This window comes from Mizuhopecten yessoensis, unplaced genomic scaffold (assembly GCF_002113885.1).
Source record: "Mizuhopecten yessoensis strain PY_sf001 unplaced genomic scaffold, ASM211388v2 scaffold6683, whole genome shotgun sequence".
Taxonomy (NCBI): Eukaryota; Metazoa; Mollusca; class Bivalvia; order Pectinida; family Pectinidae; genus Mizuhopecten; species Mizuhopecten yessoensis.
In genome coordinates, this window is record NW_018406672.1 from 1,454,096 (window position 1) to 1,479,499 (window position 25,404).

Consider the following 25,404-nt stretch of genomic DNA (forward strand, 5'->3'; position numbering starts at 1 on the left):
CGAAATGATTCGGTAAAAGAAAAGTTTTTTTGCACACGAAGTGCTAAGCTAGACAACGACGTCATCTGGTTGAAAAAAAAGTATTTCATTCATCTGTTTGTATTGTGACAGAAAACATGCATCGTGACTCATCAGTGAGCGGAACAAGGGAATTCTAAACCGGACAAATCATTGAAACTCCTGTCCAGGGTAGAATTTTTATCATATTAGATAATGTAGTCCCGTCTCGAGCTCGTTTCCCATTTTTTCTGAGATACAATTAAGAACGTCTTGGAAAACTCCATCTTTCACGCAAACAAGGTATTGTATAAGACACACCCAACTATGACGTGTTCCTCTGCAGTGATTCTACGTATACGGATGTTGATTGTGAGTCGTTATAATACAAACACAGCCAATAGCCTGTTGATTGTGAGTCGTTATAATACAAACACAGCCAAGAGCCTGTTGATTGTGAGTCGTTATAATACAAACACAGCCAATAGCCTGTTGATTGTGAGTTGTTATAATACAAACACAGCCAATAGCCTGTTGATTCAGTTACCGCTTGTGCGACACTTAAGGGATGGTACAGCAGAAATCCACCCACTTTCATTGTAATTAGGGAAAATATATTTCGTTTAAGTCGAATGGTGAATGTTTGCTGTGTTAGGATAGGTATATCAATCAAAAATCATTTTGGTTTCTGTTTCAATACATGTCCATCGTCAATCGCACGGCAACTTGTCCCTTTACATTGATCAAAATCAATTTTGAAAAACTATATGAACAGATCTGTATGGCTTGGAGGTATTTGTATGTCATATTGGAGTTTGTTATACATGTAAGTGTCAGTGCGTTGCGATGAACAATAAAACAACGTACATTGTATGTGGGATTTTCTGTCGAAAGAGGCTTCAGTATGCAAACGTTTTTTTATGCTATAAAGCTCCATCACGATCATCCTATCACGACTGAAGCTAGTTTTTTTGCAAAAATCTACATCAAGAATAACAAAGAATAAAATATGTCCAGTAAATGTCATTTTTATTAAATTTACGAATAATATGGCAGACATGGATAACACCAATGTCAGCCATGTTGCATAAACATTTTTACAAACAAAAACAATATCTTAGTCCACTATTATAATACCTGTTTTCTTTATTTTATCTTTTTCAATTTTTCATAAATGCTCCGCAAGACACGGGTTTCTTTTATCAGATATATCAAAGCTATTGTCATAGAGATGAGAACGTTTCAAATCAACAGTCACATTTTCTAGAACCGGTACCGAGTGTCTGTTAAATACCACCCGGATGTTTTTGTGAAGAGATATTAGTTCCTATATTAATTTCTTATTAAATAAACATGCAATAATAACTTTAATGTTTCGAAAAAACTAAATCCAATAAACCAACCTGGGCAAGCAAATGAACAAAATGGTTGTTACATTTACGTTGTATTTGTCTGTGTTTGAGTATATCGTTAACATTGTCTAACCCAGATTTACATGTTTTGCGGTTTTCTCCCTCATTAAACAGAACAAGCCTGTAGGCAGACTCATTGAAAACATGAAAATATTTACATTACAATAGGGGGAAATTGACTTTGTCTGCGTACATTTACAACATGGCGACCAGTAATGGCAGTATTGGCGTCGGCAAGCACCAAGAACACGACGAAACAACCCGGATGTCTGTCCCTAATACCACAGCGTCCATGTTGGCTAATCAACTGGATATGGGAGAGGTCAGGCCTAATCGGGTAAATACGTGTCGCTTTTGCACAATTAGATCTGTACAAACAACACAAGCGTTCTACTTAACAGATATCACCGAACAGACGCATAGAGAATGTGGCACACCGCGGGAGCTCGCAGCCATCAGCGAAGGTAGAAAAAAAAGGACATGTTGCATTTCATGTTGATTTAGTGTTTAACATTTAGAACAAAAATACTCATGAAGACAACTTACTAATTAGCTAAACTAAACTTATAACAAAAAGATGATAGTAAATAAAATTAATTTAACTCGACGCAAATGTTAAACATCAAAACGCTACTAAATTTGAGACATCAATGAAAGCACATAAGATGGGGACACTCTGATCTTTATACTAAAACATCTTTTTTTTTCAACACCCCCAGGCAATTTCAAAAGTTGATACTAGTAGCAATACCAACCAATTTCTCTTACAGTAAAACTAATCAAATAAACAGTTAATTTCAGATGCAATTGAAATTGTTCAGCTTTAGTTTTCGGTATGTAAGAAATTACTTACATCTGGTTCTGACGATGGTAAGCGTTATTTGAGAGTTAAGGGGATTTTACAGCCTAAATTCATGTATATTGTTGGCGTTATTTCGGATAAATTTAGTTGAATTATAATTATGTTATACCGAATAACATCAAAGTTATCAATTATCAACTTATGTAATATTATGCACCTTTCATATGAGCCATCCAGTTATATAAACATTTCGTTAGTGCTCTTTTTATATCATACATTGATTTTTTTTTTTTTTTTTTTTTTTTTTTTTTTTTTTTTAATATGTAACTATTTAGAACCGACATATCTCGCACAGTAGAGTACAATAAGTTTATACGCGCTTCATCTATAAAGAGAGTTTTCGACACCCGTCACCTTTAATACATACTCACACACGCGTCTGATGTTCTCACAGGGGTCCACTTTAGTTGCTAGATTGCGTCAGATATTAAATTATATAATAGTTATGGCGTCGTTGGTAAGTACACACGGCTTACGTAACATTTTTCAGAATCCGATAAGTATCGTTGCTGACGTAGACATTTTTCTTTTAATTTTCAAATTGTATATTACATGTTAGAAACAAACCTCTCCGAACTTAAGGGTGAAGAAACGAATCAATCCATGCCTTTTCCCTTTATGTTTAGTTTCTTTTAATTGGTGTTTATGTGACCAATCCGAAGAAATTGTCGATGTTGGTGTTCGATAATTTAGACTTCAACGTATAAAAGAAAATTGTTTTACATGGGAAATATATCCTTTTTGTTTTAATAATTATACCTGACATTTAAAAGATGAAAACGTATTGAACTAAAAGATTATTAATAGCCCAGGACAAAATACAAGTTGTAGTTTCACCACATAAAATATAATGTAGCGTAAACACACTTGTGACCAAAACATACCAAAGTGTCAACAATCAGACATAAAGCATCAAAGCGTCAACAATCAGACACAAAGCATCAAAGCGTCAACAATCAGACACAAAGCATCAAAGCGGCAACAATCAGAAGCAAAGCACCAGAGCGTCAACAATCAGAAACAAAACATCAAAGCGTCAACAATCAAAAACAAAACATCAAAGCGTCAACAATCAGACACAAAGCATCAAAGCGGCAACAATCAGACACAAAGCACCAGAGCGTCAACAATCAGAAACAAAACATCAAAGCGTCAACAATCAAAAACAAAACATCAAAGGGTCAACAATCAGACACAAAGCATCAAAGCGGCAACAATCAGAAACAAAACATCAAAGCGTCAACAGGAGTAGACCAACGACACAGCAGCATAAACAAACCACAGCGTAAAAAAAAACCGAGAAGAAAACACGAAACACAGTAAAAATACATGTTCAAGGACAAATTATTAAATCAAGTGTCTGTTATGGTTCATGTCAAAATTAACAAAGACAATACGTCTAATATAACGATCGACACGAATTCAAAAAGCATTTCTTTCCATGTACAAAAGAAAAAATAATGAAAAAAAGAAAAAAAATACATTGTTAAAAGTAAAATTGAAGGATTGACAAATGTCATGTTTCCTATTTATATAATAAGTTTCACAAGAATACAAAAAAATAGAAATGAGACACCGTATGTAACCATCAGTAAACTGATAATGTTTAGAAAAATCTTTAACAAAACTATATCATCGCAATGACATATCTTTTTATNTTAATTGTTTGGGGGGGGGGGGTGGAATTAAATTATAGTAAAATCAATCAATAACAAAAAAACACGAAATAAATTGTTCTTTTCCACTTCAATCAGTATCAAACCTCGAAATGCTCCTCTGAAGCAAATTTTGGTTTGTATGACAGTAAGATCTTTATTTTCTAAGCAAAACTGTTAAATATAATATATACACTCACTCTCCTCTTTTTTCGTCGACAACCTGTACGAACTATAATCGTCCTACAACCGTACCAAGGTGTTGTCATATACATGTAGGGTTTGCTATTGATTATTTCAAAGTTGTTCCCCGAGAATTGTTCTCCGTAGCCTAGAAACAGTAGACATTCACGGGCCCCTAGGGCGCTGTGTCCCTCTCATTAGTGCTGGGAGTCATACACAAATGTCGTGGTGCCATCATTCGAAAATAAGCCTGCGTCCCCCGTAGCCATTCCTCAAACTTAATTACTCCGTTGACACAGGGTATATAGGTGTAATCTCGATTGTTGCAAAATTCTCTGTGAAACGTTTTGGAAATGAGTGGATTTGAAAAACTCAAAATAGACAGCTGTTCGAATTTTCCTTGCAGAACAAGTTGTCTGGTTATGCAGTAGACAAACAGTGTGTGCGGTGAAATACAAGACACGACTAGTGAAGTAACTACCTTTTAAATCCTCCTGTATAATTGACCATGAAACACTACAATATGTCAATGGGATGCTATGACGCTAACCGTTATCCACGATAATTGTAATGTGTATGTATTCGAAGGACAAACACTGTTTCTATTAGTCGTGCCAATTACGTAAGTCTCTTTCCCGTATCTAACTATAATGTAACACAGTGATAATCAATAGCGTCCCAGCCAAGTCCCCGGCATCGGATTAGGGCGGGATAAACACATGGTGGAAATATGTCACCGTCTTGTTCTCAAAATAGACTTGTTTTATTCTGTTGTCGTAAATTCCTTTTCAAACTCACTGATATATTCTAATATTGAATGTTGTATAAAGCGTAAACTAAATAATAAAATATAGGAAAATCGAACCGTTCTCATTACTTGTAGTAATTGTTGAAAGGGCTTGAGAACAACATTCTTTGCCTATAAGGTCAGCAGACTTCTAATCGAGACTGAGAGTGCAACGAACAACAAGATAAAAGCAAAATAAATATTCACAAAAATTCCGTAAAGAATTTTTCATTTTATCTTTCTAAATAGTTGTTGCATAAATTGTAACCTTTCCTATTCCTAGCACTTAACACATTTTCGAAGGGGTCTACAAGTATATCATGTTCCTCGTGATACTATTGACTTTATAAAAGACTCAGACGCAATGCCAAATGGAAACTTACAAATTCAGCATGAAGCAACAGTGCACTTGATAGAATTTTTCGTTCCTAGCTGGCATTGATACTTATTTTAAATGCCAACGGAAAGAAATTAAAACTCAATCGACCACGATCGTTACCAAAAGGAGAACAAATACAGTATGATTCAGGTTAAACGTTTAAATTATGTATATTGCGCTCGGTGAAATTGAAAGAAGGCCAAAGTATTGATATCGATGGATTACTTTGAAGCTTTAGAGATGGAAAAACGACAAAGAAACTGATATACTATTACCCAATAAGTGATCGCAGTAGGGGACTCTAGCGTAAGTGGTTTTTTATGCTGCTGGTTTTGAAATTCAAATCCTTCACTGCTCTCTTTATAGTCGACTTTCGATTTTCAAAATGTTGTTTCCTTGGTTTTTTTACCGTTCGCCAACTGACTCTAACACGCATCCTGGGTAAACCTTTCGCAACGAGGCATTCTCTATACGCTCTTTGCAGGGTCATGAAATATAGACTCTCTACGACAGAGTTCTTAATTATTCAGGTGAGATGCCCCCGTTTCCCATCGTAAGCAGTATCTTCTGCATCAACAAATGAATTCCGAAAAGAAAAAACGCAACGTGGCCAGACCAAGAACCGATCCCCGGTCCTCCAATCACCATGCAATCGCTCTAACCAATTAGTAACAGTCAAAACTAACATAGTATGGTGGAATTATCTTGTATTTTGCCTGCAGTTAGACATGGATGACTAATAGCATATCCTCTAACAAGATTTTTGGAATATAGGCAACAAATAACCAAAAACGATAACCAATTGAATGTAGAAAGCGACGTCCTCAAATAAAATATTAACAGAGAATAATTTATAAAAAGTAACATGCAACGTCTTTGTCAGCATCTGGATAAAATCCCAGTCATCTGGTAACGATTACCTCTTGTATAGCAATAACTGACGATCATCCTGTAATGGTGCTACGCTGTAGCGTACAGTACAGCATATTCCTAGTTAATACTTGATAATTGGCAATCAACCACATCAATATTTGTAAGAGCGAGTTATAATCAAACCAACTTCAAATACCCCTAAATGGTATTTGTTTTGTATACATATCATGATAAATAACACATTGATAGGATACACACTACAATTCTTTTCCTTATATACACTGCATTACTAGTTCTTACATTTAACATGCCTGTCCGACCCTGAGCCCGTACCGCTCTCGTTCTCTTTCTTAATTTGACTTATTCCTACGTGTCCCTTCCCCTCACTCTCGATGTTCTACATTCCTTTCTCAAAGCAGCATGCTCCTGCACGAATTCCTTCTATAGATTGACCGTTAAGAATGTAAATATGAATTATTTTAACCCATTTATCATGTTTGACGAAACACATCGCTGCTACCAGATATCAGATAACACGGCGGGTATGTCGGAATTACACGATCCGAGGACATCGATCTACAATAAAACTACATGAAGCATGAAATTGCATCAAATAATGATCCGTCATTGTTTGACCATACTTTTTTTTTCTGAGATTACTTACCACACCAACGAACACTTGGTATGTACATCGGGTCATTTCAACAAAAATGATTTTACTATTATCCTACAAAGCAAGTAGGATTCTATTTACGAAGTTTGTAAAGCGGATGCAAAAGCCAATTGAGGAAACATTTTGTTGTATCACATGTCAATCTCGATCATTTAGGACTCATCAGTGTTACTGTACTAAAGTTCAAAGGATTGCACGTAAAAATTTGTAAAGGAGGGAACACTTTATAAAATTAGAAATATAACATTTTTGGCTGTAACAGAAAGTATTTGTGAACTAGTCATGCATGCAAACCATGCTAGAAAGAATTCAAGCGACAAGTTATAAAGGTAGCAGCCATCCCTAGAGGCTATCAGTCAACTAGCAGAGTTAGCCTTGTCGTAACGTATTAGATAATTCCTACATGCATTGTACTACAACAATCCAGATAAGTACATTCCTCATGAATTCCTAAGTATTATGTTTTCGCATTATTTCGAGCACATGTACTAGCTCCTCTGTCAATGCCGTCTTTGCGTATTGCAGAGTTGTCTTTTCTTGTGAGCAGGAGTAACGTCATCAATTTTTGAGAAAACGACGTAATTTTCTCACACAAACCAATGACGTAACAATCAATACCTGCTCACAAGAGAAGATAACTCTGCAATACGCAAAGACGGAATACACCAATAATTATACCGAAAACCATACTGCATGCTCTATGGTAAATCATACATAAAATTAAAGAAAAAATATTTTCCTGTCGATCTGCTCACGACGTTACAAAATGAACTGCTATGACAAAATTGCATGCTTTCGTGAACGGGGTCATATTATCAGGGGGACGGAGTTAGCAATCTTGTTTGCATTATAGATGTATTGACATACGAAGCTACTTCCTCTGATCTGAGAAGGGAAACAATCGCTTATTCAAAAAGCTGGCAATCATAACTATTGATGTTTTTTTTGTTGCTTTTTCTTTAATCGGAAAATGATTATTCGCGAAAATTAAATAATTTATTTTACTGAAAATACGAATACATTTGCAAAAGATCATACACTAAAATAATTATACTTGATATAATCTGATTGGCAATTTCGGCGATGCGTATCTCATGTATGAATTAAAAGCAACGCCATTACAAGTAGAGTGGCCATAGCAACGTGTTATGGTGCTATCCATCTACATATATATTAAACGCAAATGCAAGTGCTAGGACAATTACTTCTCTAACGTTTGTGCAATTCGTTCAGAGATAGATTTTGATTAACATTTTATCGAAGAAATATGGTTTTAATCCGTCACATTTTCAAATAGAAATGCAATTATCAAACTTTTTTTTTATTATTTGTAGCTACAATTGAAAAAAAAAATGGCGATTTTAATCTTTTAAAACAAAAAGAACACCAAACACCTCATCAATGACTGCTTTGCAAATGCTTATAACATATTACCAGTTGAGCACAGTTTTTGTTCACGTGTCAGTAAAGTAAAGGAGATTACAATAGTTAAAAAACAAGTTAACGTTAATGTTTCCAAGGAATTTTCGATGGGTCAATTAATAAAACAATTCTGTGTTAATGATACATTCTTGTAACAGATGCAAGTGCAGACCTTATTGTATACGTTTTTCCTCAGAGTAACTGTGTAGAAAACATTGAAATATGTCCTTGTTGTTCTAAGCGTGAATTTTTGATACATGTAGTTTGCAAGTCAATGACGTCTGACGTTAGCTTGCTAACAGATGCATGTCAGTTAGTTTCGGTCAATTTTATCTAAGATGGCGCTATATAACGTTAAAATATGTATCTTTGGATTCAGATAAAAAGTATGTCAAAGCATGTCGCTTAAGTACTAAGATATGTTTTCTTGTCGATGCTTAAACGACTTTGGACAGTAAGAGATACAAATCGGGTCACTACAAATATCATCTTAATAGCGCTAGTTAGATTATTTTAAACATGTTAAACAAAAAGTGGACGTGGAGTAACTAAGTAAAGATTTTTAACAGCTGTTACAAGTACAACACTATCAATGCAGTCATCATGATTTATGTGTTAGTATCAATACTTGTTACACGGTGGCGACATAACGATCGTTACAATGAATAATGCAATCAAGTCATCGAATCAAATTTCTTTTTAAAAGTTAACTATTTAACTGACCTAAATGAATAAACTCAAAGTACACCAGCGCAGACAAATAATTCGATTTTCTGTAAGTACGCATGTACAATGCAACACCTGTAGTTCGGCTCGTATATCAACAGGAAGTATGTATGAACAGATAACTCTGATACAGATTTCGATTACATGATTGGTCACTCTTTTGTGTTAAGCTGTGTCACAGATTGTATTTTACGGATAATTTCCGGGAGCAGTACGTAGTAGTCTATAATTTGTTATGCGTCACATGTATTAATCACTGGGTTTGAAAATACTAATCAGGTTGACCCGAAAGTTATCATATTTTGTATTTTATAACAAGATCTTACTCTTTAATCTTGGGCACTAACCACTGCATTTTTATATAGCTACATGTAACGTATTATTCTCTGGACGAAATTTTCCCCTTCCCCTCATTAACTTCAAATCATGTGAATTTGATGTTGCGACAACGTTTCAACAAAAACAGCCTCTAGTTTTTTGCATATACGACCAAAAATGAGGCCAGTGTCAAATGTTTTCCGTAGACACTCGCTTGTTGCCCCTGTTTTATGTTTGTGTGAAATGCCTTATTTTAAGTCTACTTAAGTTTAGAGGTGTCATTTAACAAACTCAAATCATAATTTTCATTTGATTCCCCGGGTGTCTTGAACTTTGACCCGCTAGTTTGTTGGTTCATCGTGTGCACTTTTGTGTAAAAGAAATGTTTTACATGTGCCCAACACATGGGGACTAATGAACTTTATAACAACGAAATCAATCATCGTGTGTTGCAGCAATTTTCGACCATTAATTAGTTAAATACATCTGTGCACGACCATGATCGTTCTCAAAGCAGTGTTGCGCACGGAAGGCAGAAATACTTCATAAAACTAACCTATTCTTGCAGTTTGTTTCATAAATTCATAGACTACTCACACAGTTCGATTCTCTCAATTTGATGCCTTGGGTTCTCAGTCCGACATATTAGGTCAAACAATGGATTTCAAACGTTTACATAGTGAGGCACACGTTTAAGGAAGCACATCTGTATATCATCTGTGCTCCTGAAAAAAATGATGGTAGCTTGTTTAAACTTTTCAAAAGATAAATCATGTTGCGGCGTTATACCATTGCAATTAGGAAGTTAGTCGCATAAACTAAACCTCTTCTGTAAAATGCAAATCGTAACAGCTTAACACACAAGGTTGACCAATCAGGTAAATAAATCATGTAACAGAGTTATCGGTTCATACTTCCTGTTTAGATATGCGCCACACTGCAGTTGTTGAAGGTTTTCTTCAGATACAAGAGGATCTTTTTGTTTTGCTTTTTGTTCAAATTGTCCGTAGGCAGTTTATCGCTTGTAGACAAAATATCGAAATCAAATTTTTGTTTATCACGTATGAGTGGTTCAAATCTTGTTCTGAATCATAACATCCTCTACCACTTCCATGTGGAAAATGAGCACGTACAGGGACAGGTTAACTGTACCCGTCTATGACAGAAGACAAGTTTTGTCCTTACTTGGAGAACCTTCACTACCCAAAGGACGAACTGGCTACAATTTTAACATTTTTCAATATTATTCTTATTTATATGTTACAAAATACATAACTGACGAATCCCCCCCTACGTCAGTATAGTAAAGCTCCTCTCAACAGCCTAGGCATACCTGACACGTCCCCTTTTTCTTCGGTAAGACTGTGGAATGTGCTATATTTTTATCTAGAAGAAAACGTTCCCTCTTATAAATCCTTCAGAAGTAAACTTAACGCACGTTCTGTTGTATTTCCAGTACAGTCGTACATTTACACTGTATCTCGTACAGTAAATATTTTCCTAGTCTAGATGTAGCATATTTAATGTTGTCATTTNCTTTTTTAAAAAAAAAAAAAAAAAAAAAAAAAAAAAGATAACATTATAATGATTCCTGTATAGCTAAGTAGACACTCTCAGGTTTTGTTTCTTTGCTGTAAGACATATTGTCATTATTAGAAAGACTATCATAAATGATAGATGTAATGTAGGGACGTGAAGCGTTCCTCGATGAGGACATCTGTTCAACAGCTTGAAATATAATAAAATCGTTTCTCTAGTTTGATTTTTGCCTTGACTCTCCTATTCTTCACTTTATAATTATATCATTCCATATTCCTGAATATTCGTGACGTTTTGATGTATGTTGTCTCGGTATTGTTTAACCTAACATCCAATACCATTATTTGAATATGGCAATAATTCATGTATATTTTTCACCCAAAGAAAAACAAACTGGACACAAGATCTAATCGATATATCTGAAAGAGAAAAACACAAAATATAGACGTTCAAAAAATATTTGAACTTGAAATAAAAATATTTTTGGCAGGTAATGCAATAGTTACATTTAATTATGCACTAGTGTGTGTGTCGTTACGAAATGAGTCTAAATCAAAACACAGTATAGAACTAATGCATACATGTACAACCTATTTCTTATCGCCTGCATACAGTATGACCGATATCTTGGTTTCGGCATTGTGTAATAAAAACCTTGATTGTTATTATTTTCTTGAAATTGAATAAGGTTAAACATTTATTCAAATCATGTGAGACATGAACATGTGCTACTTTTCCAAGAATATATGGCACAAAACAACATACATGTTAGGTACCCATCGTTGCACTCGAGACAAGAACCCCGGCACGAAATGATAACATTTACATCTGTGAAACATCTTCACATTTATGATACAATTATAACTCATTCACCCCTGAAGACACATTTGAACTCTTCCAATTCAAAGGTTGGTATAGTTCATTATGAAATTTCAGGGGTGAAAGTATAGATACCCTTCAGATGTATGTCTGCCTTCGCTCGTACAATATGTAAGAGGGTTTTTAGCAAACGGTCTCGATTACTGGTTGTGCACAGACAAATTAACAGACGAAGCTAGTGAAACGAATGCCGTTCCTGGTGACATATATACCATGTTATGGTGTATATGTGTAGCACCGTACTATGCGTGAGACGATTACCTGCAATGACTTAAAGCAAATACTAAGCCATGGATATCCTTCTATAGTATTCACTATTCCACATGTTGAAAGTTTAGCTTTCCTTAAAGCAGTAACTTTTGTATCAGTATTAGCACTTACTTATAATGTAGTAAATTCATGCGGCCGTTTTATGTGTAATTCAAAGAATACATGTAAGTTGTAAAACGTATTTAAATACATTTTTCTCTTTAAAACAAAGTTATCATCATAGATCTGAAATGATATGTTTGAGGTTTGTAAAGACCAATATGGATTTATAAAATGTAAACCACTCTATTGATTTGACTACAATGTTGCATACAGTGGAAAACAATTGCCTTTCACCGAGGCAGCCGGGGTTCGATTCCCCGATCGGACGTGTAAGGGTATGGGGTAACCTGCCTGACTACGTGGGTTTTCTCCGGATACTCCGGTCTCCTCCCACATTAAGACCTCCCGCGCGCTAACATGCGGACTAACAAGAGTGATTGATATAAGTTTAAATAACTTGTTGTAACATAATTGTTGTAAAATAAATAAAGTTTATATTATATTACATATTTATTTAATTCCTAANGGGGGTATAAGAGTGTTATCCCTGCACTACTACGGCAGCGTTGATGCAATGACCAATGCAGGAAAACCAACCAAGTTTTAAATGGAAGAAGGTTGGCGTATTTTCGAGATAATGTTTTCATGTTGAATTACCAGAACATAGTTGTGAGCATCACAATAACATGTCAATTATTTTACAATAGAAACAATCATCTCTTAGTGGCGCTTCGGCATCAAACAATTATCTTGTGTTTTCCGGAACCAACACAAGCGGGCAGTAAAAAAAATAGACATGTGCTTCCGCTTCCTCATGGTCGGGAACAGTTTATACTAATTGAACAGCGCAATTAAGAAATAAACTTTCGATTTGTCACCAAAGGTTAACTGGTTTTAGCATTGAACATCTGCAACAAATAACGTTGACACCTTATTGCAGTGTCTGTGTACTTGGTTCGGTCCTGGATTTTTTAAAGAAGGCTTTCTCCGATAACGGAACTTCCACAAGTAGGTAGCGCCTTGATACGAACACCGAAAACACTCACTCGATATACAAAAACTTTTTTATCATGAAATAGTATACGGAAATAAGGTTCCGGAAACAATTTGTTAAAAGTTTCCGAAAATATAAATATTATATGCATATGTCTTAAATTAGATTCACCAGTTTGGAAATAAGTAAGATGAAAGTTTTACTTTATACACAGATGGTGTAGGTATTAAACGTGTCGCAATGTTTGAAGACCAATTGGTCCCTTTGTCAAAGCTTGATATTATAGTCAGATGACATTGAAACTGGCTGAGGCGATATATCAGATTGGTGTAACTAGCTGTGCAATCTCTATATGTATATATATTTTAGACACAACAATTTTCAAAAGTGCCAAGTAGCATGTAGTACTTTCTTATTAGCTTATGCAGTTGTATCGTGTATACATCTAATAGTTGAATTCGGTCATTACTGCAAAATCTCTCGAAACTAAGTTGAACAGAACGTGAAAATCTACGCCTTGATGTTAAAATGAAGAATTAATTTGTCCGAAGTTCAAAAGTAACTCTGGAGTGATGAAATCACTTTTGTATCCTTGTCATTGCATCAAGTTTTTAAAAAAGTTTTATATTTCATGAGAGATTGCAATAACTGTTCTTGTAATAGATCGCCCTTTGTCATTTAATTATATATTAAAAAAATACCAACTCTCCTCGTGTAATTGCATCGTTTGTCGTTTGTTCACGCAAACATCGCGTGAAATCTTTGTTACGACAACAATGTAATGTCAGCCATTCGATACGCCCAACCAGTGATTCATTTCCGGACCTTAAGATACCATGAAATACGAAATATTTCTAAAAGCGATCCAGTTGTGTTTCTAATAACGTCCAGTTTTGAAACCGAACTAATGTTAACGTTGTTGGTGACCGATTCATTTTCCTGCATTTGACGGCAGACATCACGAGAGCAACATTTGGATTAGGGAAAACCTACACTTCCGGAGCTCCTGGTTATTTCAGTTTTCTAACTCGGTACTTGTGATGATGTTACTTCTGTTGTGATGTCTACTCAGTTCCGGGTGATGCATTTTTCTTTCGAGTTTGAATCCTTACATTTTTTTTAATGAAACCACCCTTACAGCCTTTATAAAAATAAACAAAAATAAAACGATATTCCTAATCACCAGTAATATACGCAAAGCATTCACTAAAAGGAAAAAAGAACCAAATTGTCATGTTGTTTTTATAACACGACACCGCTTGTTAAATAGGAGCCGCGGTGGCTAAGTGGCTAAGGCATCTGACATTCTGCAACCACTAGCCCTCCACCACTGGGTCGCAGGTTCGAGGCCTGCGTGGAGTATCGCCAGGTACTGGCCGTAGGTCAGTGTTTTTTCTCCGGGAACTCCGGCTTTCCTCTTCCACCAAAACCTGGCACATCCTTAAATGACCATTGCTGCTAATAGGACGTAAAACACAAACACACCATACCAAAAAGTTAAATAGGAAGTCGATCATTCGCAACTTTTTGTCAATTTACTACATCCTTCGGAGTCACTGATCCTTTGTCTAAAGAATAAACTTGATGAAGTGCATGGATAACGTTCTTTGGCAGTACACAATACTCCGTACATACCTCATATCGGTTTCTCGGGACTGTATGGGTTTGTGTAAAACCCCATGACATTGAGGGATTGGTTAATCTGCCGGGTAACCCTACTTCCGGTTAACCGGGCATTATCAGTTTGTGTATAACCTAACGACACGGAGGGATTGGTTAATCTGCTAGATAATCCTACTTCCGGTTAACCGGGCTTTAACAGTTTGTGTATAACCCCACGACACGGGGGGATTGGTTAATCTGCTACATGTAGGTAATCCTACTTCCGGTTAACCGGGCTTTATCAGTTTGTGTATAACCTCACGACACGGAGGGATTGGTTAGTCTGCTAGGAAAATCCTACTTCCGGTTAGATATTACTCCATGGCTCTCATGCGATCGCATTTCTAACTAACATTAATTGAATTGTTTCAGTCAGCCTCACCCTTTCATTTGTATCAACCGTCCATCCAATGCGCACGCAAAACTGATAACTGTTTACAAACCCATGCAAGTTAACTTAAAAAAATCATCCGATCTGATGCAATAACATTTGTCATATTTTTATTGATTGCGATGATATGCAAACAATTGAATACAACAAACTCATCCGTCTACATGGCTGAAACATTTAAACTGTCTCCAGTCGTTGCTTTGTTGTAAAACAAAACTACATTTACAACTTATTTGCACCGAACTGCTTGGTCATCTTGTTTCGCGTTAACCATGGAAAAGATATATCTGTAAAAGAAATAAGTTTCAAATATTTAATCAGCTTTGTTCAACTTATAGTTGATATATTAAGAGAAAATATAGCTGTACGAAACATGAATATTAGGCGGTGTGTAAGACAGATTGCTTTTTTTATCAATGGAAAGAATTCAGGTTTGGAACTGGATTACTATGAACTCCTAAAGTAACCTTTGACCTGACGAACATAAACATTAGTCTACTCTGATTGGTTGATCGATTGACAATGAGGTATCCATGCAGTCTGGGAGACGTCCTCATCAAAGCGTGTAGCCCATGTATCTTTTAACGCAACACATTTTGTTTACTAAGGAAGATATTAATACTTCCAGAGGTTTACTTTGTCGGTAGGCCCGGCTGATGTATATGCTAAAAAGGTGATAGTTCATTTATAAACTATATATTTCAAGGAAGTGTAAATGTACAATGTACCTTTTGCATTCCCTATCGTTCTTGTTGCAGTGTCCTTTTACCCTTCTGCACTCCACTTGACCCGACGTTTTGAGTTCACGTGAACATTGGGAGCTGTAGATCATGTCGACCAAGCTTTATCATTCTCCTTTGCCGTAACGATTTGTAAATTATAGTTTTCATTCTAAGAATAAGTTTTTATCTAAATTGCAAACAATGAGTTATATCTATTTTTTGTATGCGTTTGTGGTCAATTAAGTTCTATATTGTTTATATAATCAAGTATACTAATACTGTACTAAAAGAACCTATATTGCTTGTTGTCTCTAAAACTGTATAATATCGCTATCATATATAAGGCTTCCAGGTAGAATATTGATACATATTATGATACAGATGTCATCGAATCAAAAAATATTTATGTCAAGAGATATTATTAAACTCGTGCATGCAAAACAACTTTTGGAAAACCTAATGAATTTGCATGTACAATTATTATCAGTAAAAAACATTTACCCAAGTTTTTTCTTACACTCTATCAGAGGACATGCATTAATGTTTCCCTGAATCAGTATAATCATTCTGTTTCCATTAGTGTAAAGCTTGTTTTGGTACACGTATATTTACAACAATAACAAACCACGCGGTATATATATGTAAATGTAATAGTATCGATTCGTGAAATGTACCACACGTGTCCGTAACAGTTTTCTGTCAATTTCCTAAAGTGGCACCATGGTCGCATTGTACAAACATGGTTAACAAACCTCGAATATCGTTACCAAATTTCGGGTCGACCGTTCTGTACTGAACAGACCTTGTTGACACGACTAGAAATTTGCATAGGCTTGCCTGACAGTCTGACTCGATAAACAACTGGTGGAGTTCACTTCGGGGAATTGCGACATCCCGTGAAAGTATGATGCCGCAATATCTTTAAAGGTCAGAGGTCAATTCGCTGTTATTGACGCTCTAAGAAAAGTCTGTGTCGTTACCTACATGGATACAGTACAATTACACCCTCATTAATATAATTCAATCATAAGCCTGTATGCGTGTTGTATGCTTAACATAGTACATGTCGATTGTAATTGAAAATGCTAACTTGTAAAGATAGATTGTATAAATTGTTCCATGTATATGTCTAAAAAAGAAAAAAAATGTATGTAGAAAGAAAACAATGGAAGGAACACAGCAGATACGGGAAGATGGTTTCAATGACTCTTTAATAAAATGATATAGTATACAATCCTTTCAATCTGTAGATTAACCAGCATTAGTAACCTCGTACAATCATGCGATGGGCTACACATAGCCGTACCTCTTTTCTCCGAACCTACAGTAATTGCAATTTATATTAAAAAAAAGTTGACTGTTGTAGCGGTGCATATACACTACCTACTTCCGACAGGAAGTATATATATACCCTACCGGCTTTCGTGTGTCCCTTCCGCACTCAATTTGTACGATTTCTATGGCTGCCGCGGCCGTGTCCAGCACTGAATGGACTGGACAAATGGAATTATAGTCTGTTTAATTTGGATTGAGTCAACGCAGCACGTATATGAATGGTCAACAAATATGATTTATTGAATTGATAATGGACAAGTTTTTACGATATTAATGTTATTGGTGATAGAGTATGACCCGTAACGGCCAACACACAATTAGTATACAGCACATTCGGGAGGCGTACTCCAGCCATTTGTAAAACCTCGCTTTCAATCAGTGTCGAATTCCAAAGATAAACGTATATGGTGCTGCCTTCACGTCTCTGTGTATAGGAAATGTTCAGTGTTCGACAAATAAATGCTGGTTTGTGATAATATTGCAACGCGGCTAACCATACAAGCTCGCCAGTCCAACCGGCATAACCGTTTTAATCAGAGTCACACAAACGCTTTCAGTTGCATCAACGGTTCATCCAGTGCGTCATGTAACATTGAGATTTGTTTACAAACTCAGACAAGTCAAAAAATTAGATGCAACAACATGTTCCCTCCCTTTTCATTTTGCATTATACTTTTTAAGGCATGATATACAAACAACTGAATACAGCTAACTCATCTGTCTCCGTAGCCGACACTTTTAAACCGTCCTCAGTCGTTGCTCTGTTGTTAAAACAATGATCAATTTTCACAAACTTTGTGACATTGAAATTACAACACATTTATTTCGATCTCAGACAATCTTCCTCCGGTAAAATTAAATTTAAACTGAAAATTAGGAATTACATGATAGCAAAACTTATTACTCGAATGTCGGCCCGGTATGTAGCATCGCGATACAGAAAAACTGCCATACAAATAAAACCCGAATTAATTGGGAATTTAACAAGCATTTAGCTCTGTATAAACACGCCCGTATCGGTGTGTCATATTTAATAGTGTCAATGCCATTTCGAGGTGGTGTTGATATAAGGTTCAATGCCGTTTATGTGTCAGTGTGTTTCTAAAGAGATCATTACTTTGTATTTGTTTTACTCAATCATTTCTAACTCAAAACATGGACTGAAATTTTACTTTTGATTGCCAATTTTATATACTTTTTTAAAAATGTCCAAGACGCCTGTGTAAGTTATCCTATTATCAATAACATTTAAGTAGGATCAACGACACATATTTACATTCCTGCGATCCACTCTTTTCTTCAAAACTATGTGATTCTGATATAACAATCAATTTAACATTATAATAATGATGTTAAATGTGAATGTACATACCAATCCAATGTATCAGAATTTTCTTTTATAAAACTACAACAGAAAATGTCCGAGTTTTTTTATGAACAAAAGTCATGGAGTGAGGTATCGTCTCTCTTAAACGGACCGAGGGACGTGCAAGCCTTTGTCAAGTCGCTGGATGGAACTCTCCAGCTGTGGAGGTAATAACTGGTAATCTGGGGATGACAGGGACTTACGGGGCTCTAGAAGGGAACGTTTAATTTATGTACGTGCACATATTCGCTTACTAACGATATCTTGTCTCCTAACATATAAAAAAGAAGCAAATGTTAGACTTGTTTTTAAAATCAATTTTAGAAGAAATACATTCGGCAATATAACTTCATCTTGACATTTATTGTTGTGTGCTAAATGCCTAGCACTGATGTTTTTATTGCAATAACTACGTGTATGAACACTATATTCCGGATATCCGCTTTCATTTTTACATTAGAAAGTTCATCTTAAAATATATGAAATCGGAGTAACGGATTGGCCCGGATCAAATCATTTTCGCCTTTATCCGGTAGTTTATACATTTTTACAGATTTGGTCCGATATTTTGCGAAAATAAAATTGATTCTGTTGGTTTGTATCACTTATAAACATGTTTCGAAGTACTGCAAAGTACTGACATTACTTTTTATGTAATTTGTGTCATATTTAAGAGTCCAATATATAGATTAAAGTAATTCTCCTAATGTTTTCAAAATTTCATGGTTTTTTTTTATCAATTTCAATACACATTTGGAATTTTTTTGTAACGTCATACAAATTTGATTTTAACGATTCGATTAGATTTTAATGAAATGAAGATTTTTAATGACAGCATTTGCATTCCTAGCAATGGCAACGAAATGAAAATCTGTAGTGTTGCAAAATTTCCCAAAATATTATGAAAATGGTACGGTCTAAATAGATCAACACTCTTGAACAAGAAGCGAACCAAGGCTATTTGATCTGCATGTAGTATTAATGACAATAATGATGCTCGAAATCAATGTCGTATTTTCCTCACAAACATGAAAATTGTTACCGGTATGTACGATACTATCAATTTCAAAGTGTCATTTTATATACAGATGGTTAAAACTCGCCTAATTAAATTAATTCTTACATTTATTTTCATTTCAAAGTAATTTTCGAGCTCTCCTGCGGACACAGTACTAGTACTGATGCTATAAAGTGTACGTGTATCGAAGTCCCGTCTATAGCCTCGTTGATCTCGAGAACAGGAGGAACGTGGCACCATAACATGCTTAAGATGGTTTTGTCTCCACCGATGATGAATATGATAATTCAACACTGATTGCTTGGAAGACATTGATTGATATTCCCGCGTAACTCTGTCCGTCTTTGTGCCGATTTGTTTTGCCTATCTGATTTACCGCCACGCGATGTTGGGTCTAATTATTCCACTAAATGTATGTTGACATTTGACCTGTATGTCATATACCTAGTATACTGACTGGTTTGGTGGTACCATCAACCCATCCTCGATATCCATGGGTTTCGCTCACTTCGAATTCGCTCTCACTAATCATAAGCGTAACCCCTGGATATTATCGATGATGCCATGAATCATACTGGGATTCGAACCCAGGAACTCTTATCCTTTTTCCACAGCTGCTTTCTCTAACTAAGCTACATTCTTTCTTCGACCAAGTCCATGTTTGTTTAACAGCCATATGTAGATGTATGTTCGTTTACTTGTATTCCGAAATTCCACATACTACTAAGTACACTTGAAATACATGTATCTATCACATAATGTACTGTGCTATCTAGTGAATATCAACCCATGTCATATGACCTATCAGCCCTGTGATTGGTTGTAAGTTTTAATAGTTTCAATTGTGACGTCACGCCTAGGACACTTACGGACTGGAGTCAAAATGGCGGCTTTTCACATTTCAAGGGTGCATGAAAATTGTCGTGTTACACGAATAAATGCCACAAATGATCTTACACTCGTTTTCATTTCAGATGAGATTTATGAAACTCGTCACAAATTGCTCATTTTAGCTCGCACAGGCTCACAAAATTGAAAAGTTCTTAGACTCGTTTCATAAATCTCATATAAAATGGAAACTCATGTTAGATCCTATATATACATTACAGTTAATAAATGTCTGTTTGCCCAATTGTATGACGAAATGTTAACTAAATGATGCACTAAACCTAGTTTGAAGATTCTACGAAAGACGTTCAGTTGAAAATAAATTTCCATTTTTTTTCAATAAATGAAACTTCATTTTCGACACTTGTCTAATCACGGAGAAGTGTGTCATGACCTACATATCGTGTGAAATCCAAGGTCAACATCTCAATCTTATTCTACGATGTGCTTTCTCAAACATAGTATTTCAAGAGTTAAACTTCCTGGTTTAAACTTGAAATTAAAAAGCCTTATCAACTCAACATTTGTTGGGTGCTATTTCCTGATTTTTTCCCCTCGTGGTGCTGTGAGTGTTAGAAATATCTCTAGAAACAAGAAGCAGGAACCTCTTCAAAAACTGATGTGTGTCGATACTGAAAGCCAAGGAAGGTGCCGGTTTGCTTTTGACTTATGGCCATTTCATTTATTTAGGACTCATTAATAGTACGGGTCAAAGGTTTGTTTGTTTATTTGTTTATGTTTTACGTCCTATTAACAGCTTATGGTCATTTAAGGACGTGCCAGCTTTTGGTGGTGGAGGAAAGCCGGAGTGCCTGGAGAAAAACCACCGACCTGCGGAAGTACCTGCCGACTGCTCCACGTAGGTCTCGAACTCGCAACCAAGTGGTGGAGGGCTAGAGGTAGCAGAATGTCAGACGCCTTAACCACTCGGCCACCGCGGCCGTTTCGTGAATTTAGGACTCATTAATAGTAAGGGTCAAAGGATTGAAAATGTCTCGAGGCATGTGGAAATACATGGTAAGAGGAAGATGCTTTTAAAAAACCCTCCATGACGTAGATAAGTACTAGAATTACATTGTATAAAGACAGAAGCACGTGGTCCAATGATATGTATGTCGATGCAAAGACAAAAAAAAATAAACTTTTGCTGCGCAATGTCCCCATATGAAACTGTGGAAAGAGGGAAAACCAAATGAAATTCAGCAGACGAATTAGCCATTTATGAAGTACAGAAATCTCGTATAAAATGACATTAATTTATTCATTGAAATTAGCAATTACATGTAATTAAAATCAAATATATGAATCGGATGGGCTTGTACGATAACGGACAACTAACAGGAAAGATATAGATATTATTTTGAATATGCCAGAAATTATAACGATATTAAAAGTCAAATTTAGTAAAAATAATTCGTTCAAAGAAAACAGTTATATGTATGCAGCTCTTCACGCTTTAACAATGAATGTGCTGAGATTTCGACATCACCAAACACATTGTAATCAGTTGATATCTATACTAACCATCGAGCATCTCTAGGGCTGTCCACTCGTTCGGGTTATGCGCATGTTCAACCTGAATAAGTCGATCCAGTTAAGGATTGTATGAACAGCGCGAAACTTGTTGACGAGCATGCGTATATTACTCAATTATATTATCCGGTACTGCATCCTAGCAACCGTGAATTGAACGCTGCTTATCCGTTGTATAATAAAAGCAGGAATCAAAGAAAATATCGGTATGATCGTTAATCATTTGATTTTTACCGTTCGTGATATGTCAGTTTTAATTACCAAATAAGTCTTAAAATATATCACTGTGAATGCGAAATAAAGAAGTTGGTCCAGTTATCTCGAAATGGTTGCTAAAAACACATCAATTATCAAAATTGGTCATTCACAAATTAACCAGAACGTGCTGAAATAAATAGCGATGACCAGTACGAAATCATCAACCTATATCAAAATTGTCCTTTAAGTTTGTCGTGTTGCAATTTAAAGAACTATAAGCGTAAAACGTTGAAGTTACCAGGTCATTCGCTTTACAAGGGAATTAACCCTTGTCACAACAGGAGTTGCATGACCAGATAATTGTAATTTATCTCACGCGACAGTTGTTCTCCGTTAAATTAATTTCAAAATCAAATTAGTACAGGATCGTTTGTGTAATGGCACACAAGGAAGTTCGTAAAAACTGGTTCCATTTTCCTGGGGGTGTAGTGTTTGTGGCGATCTTTTTTGACAAACCTCACGGGAATAACCTAAATGAATTGCCGCCTTTATAGCGCCTACGCTAAGGGACTCTCTATTTATGAAATGCACGTGAACTGCACCCCTGACAGCGGGAGCGATAAGAAACGCTTCATTTTGTCCGTTAACCTTGTACAGTGTTACGCTTGGCGTTAAGATACGGATTAGAAAGAGAAAGAGAAAAAAAATAACTTGAATATATTTACTATGTTCTGTTATAACAACATATGGGTTAAATGGGGCTATATTTCTTGGTGCAGATTATTTCCAATGCACATGTGTAGATGCCCTACCATAGCAACGCAATTGCGTTGTTATGCAGAAATAGCCAATATATGGTGATCTGGGACAGATAGCATGCAGAAATGAAAGCCTCCGCATGTGATAAAAAATCCTTTCTACGAATGAACACTGGTATAAAAATGTTTAAGCACGTCGAATACTTTTTGGTTTATTGCATGCGGAGGCTTTTCAAACATTGAAAGGTGTTTAGTGTAATTCCTTTAAAAAATGGCCCCTTTTTCAACCAAATAGCGCATAACAGACGATATTCACACATTCTCTTTTGAAAATGCGTGTTTCTGTCTCTCTTTGTAATGCCATATCTCATAAACCAGTTGTGGAATTAATTTCAAATTTCAAATTTGCATACTTCATTTATTCCAGATTACGAATATAACATTTAATTCAAAATCCCCGATGACAAATGACCTTTCACACCTTAATCATTTTTTAGAAGTACATACTCTTGTTTAGCACAATATGATACAATTTATTTTAAACAGCTAACTGTCATTTACTGACATATTGTTTTGCCTTCTTCATGACTTAAATTGTTTTTTAGCGTTAAATCACGTGTCCGGAAGTGCTGAAAATTAAATATTTAAATTTGTAAAGAAACGTCGATGACTTTTCAATATTGTTGGCTTGAATTTCATTGATTTTTTTTTTAAATGAATATACAAGTGCGCGTTTCTATAGTTTATAAAAGTTGCTATACAGTTGATTTTTTTTTATATATATATCATTCTTTTTCAGGAACTCTTTTTAACGAGACCAACTTCTATGTAACGTAAAAGGGATATTAAAATACATTAAATATGGCATGACAAACAAAAATACCAATGACAGTCTACAGAGGATCTGTTAACGCTGAACAGATGAACAGAGAGAGGGTTACAGAAATTGATTACATATACACTGTATATATATATGTGTCCATAAATTTAAACGTTTTTAATAAGACATGTTGACTACTTTTAATTTTTAAAGTCTCCTTTCGCCTTTTTCACAGACAAAAGCTTTCAAAGATATTGCATACAGTGATCAACAAAACAAAAACATATCTCAGTTTTCTAAAACATTCATCTTAATAGATACTTCGGTTATATCATTTGTACTCACTCAATCACTTTGAAATTCTGCCTAATGACAAAACACTCAGTGTGTCTCATTTTCGTATCTCAATACGACGCTGTTCGAATAAATTTAATGGTTTTGTTTCATAGGCTGTTCCATGTGGTACACACATATATAAATTACTATATGAACGTACCTATATATGTATCGGTACATGTCGGGGGAGAATATATTTATGTTCTGCGTAGTTGCCGCCTTGTTATTCGACAGTAAGTGTGTGCGTCATTTCGTTAAAACAGTGAAACTGAAATACACAAAAGAATACAAAGTCGGTTAACTACGACAAATGACCTTGCTTCAACCTCCCAAGGACAATCATTTGTCTAATAGACGACTGATCGGAATAATACCGGGCTTCTCAACATTCTGTCACTTCGAACGTTTTAATCACATCCTGTTCACTTTGGGAATACAATACTGAAAGTGTTTTGTCTGCGGTTATAAATGTCAATAACATTTCTTCTGTGAATTTCTTGTACACATTTTTAACAAAAATGCAGCCTTGGTACAATTTATTCAGTAAATTCCCACAGACAGTTTTTGTATATGTTTCTGACAAATTAAATTTCGAGTCAAAAAAGACGCAAAACCAGGAAAATTACGTAGTTATTTTTACTCGTGTTCATGGAAATATGCCTCAGAAGGCACTGTCATCATTTTTGCATTGCATTGGTTGATTTGTATCTAGAGAAATAGATTGTACCGTAGGCGCGTATAATCAATCTTCTGTCTGATCAAAGGCGGTGATATGCCGTAAACAACAGTTTATTAACAGCAAAAGTCAACGTCGGCAAAAAATGCAAGCGCTGATTAAAGCATTACGTCACATTCAGTATGCATCTGTAATATATCTCCTATGGTTTTACACAAATAATTAGATTAGAAATTTTATCATTTCTTACGAACCAAAGAAAAACAAATTAAGTTGATAATTGAGAACATGTTTTATGATGCTTTAGACGTTTTGTCAAGTATTGCGTTGCGCATGCTATTAAGTACGTGGTCATAAACCCTGCTTAAGATGTAAATATAGTAGATTCTGAAACGTCATCTTTTAATAATAAGCAGGGGTCAAGAATATAAGTTAAGTTACTTAAATATACTTGACCCTATATTCTACTATTTATTACATTACTTAAATATGTTTGACCCAATATTCTACTAATTATTACATTAATTAAATATGCTTGACCCAATATTCTACTATTTATTACATTACTTAAATATGTTTGACCCTATATTCTACTATTTATTACATTACTTAAATATGTTTGACCCAATATTCTACTAATTATTACATTAATTAAATATGCTTGACCCAATATTCTACTATTTATTACAT

The 25,404-nt window shown here is 35.3% G+C and overlaps 1 protein-coding gene across 1 annotated transcript in view; it reads left to right on the plus strand.

The window, feature by feature from the left end:
• The first annotated feature begins 1,611 nt into the window (after positions 1-1,611).
• The window catches only part of LOC110452406 (homeobox protein Hox-A9-like), a 60,519-nt gene continuing 36,726 nt past the window's right edge, over positions 1,612-25,404 (plus strand). Inside the window, exon 1 of the mRNA XM_021500908.1 lies at positions 1,612-1,873. Coding sequence (XP_021356583.1) covers positions 1,612-1,873 — 262 coding nt within the window. The remainder of the gene's footprint in view (positions 1,874-25,404) is intronic.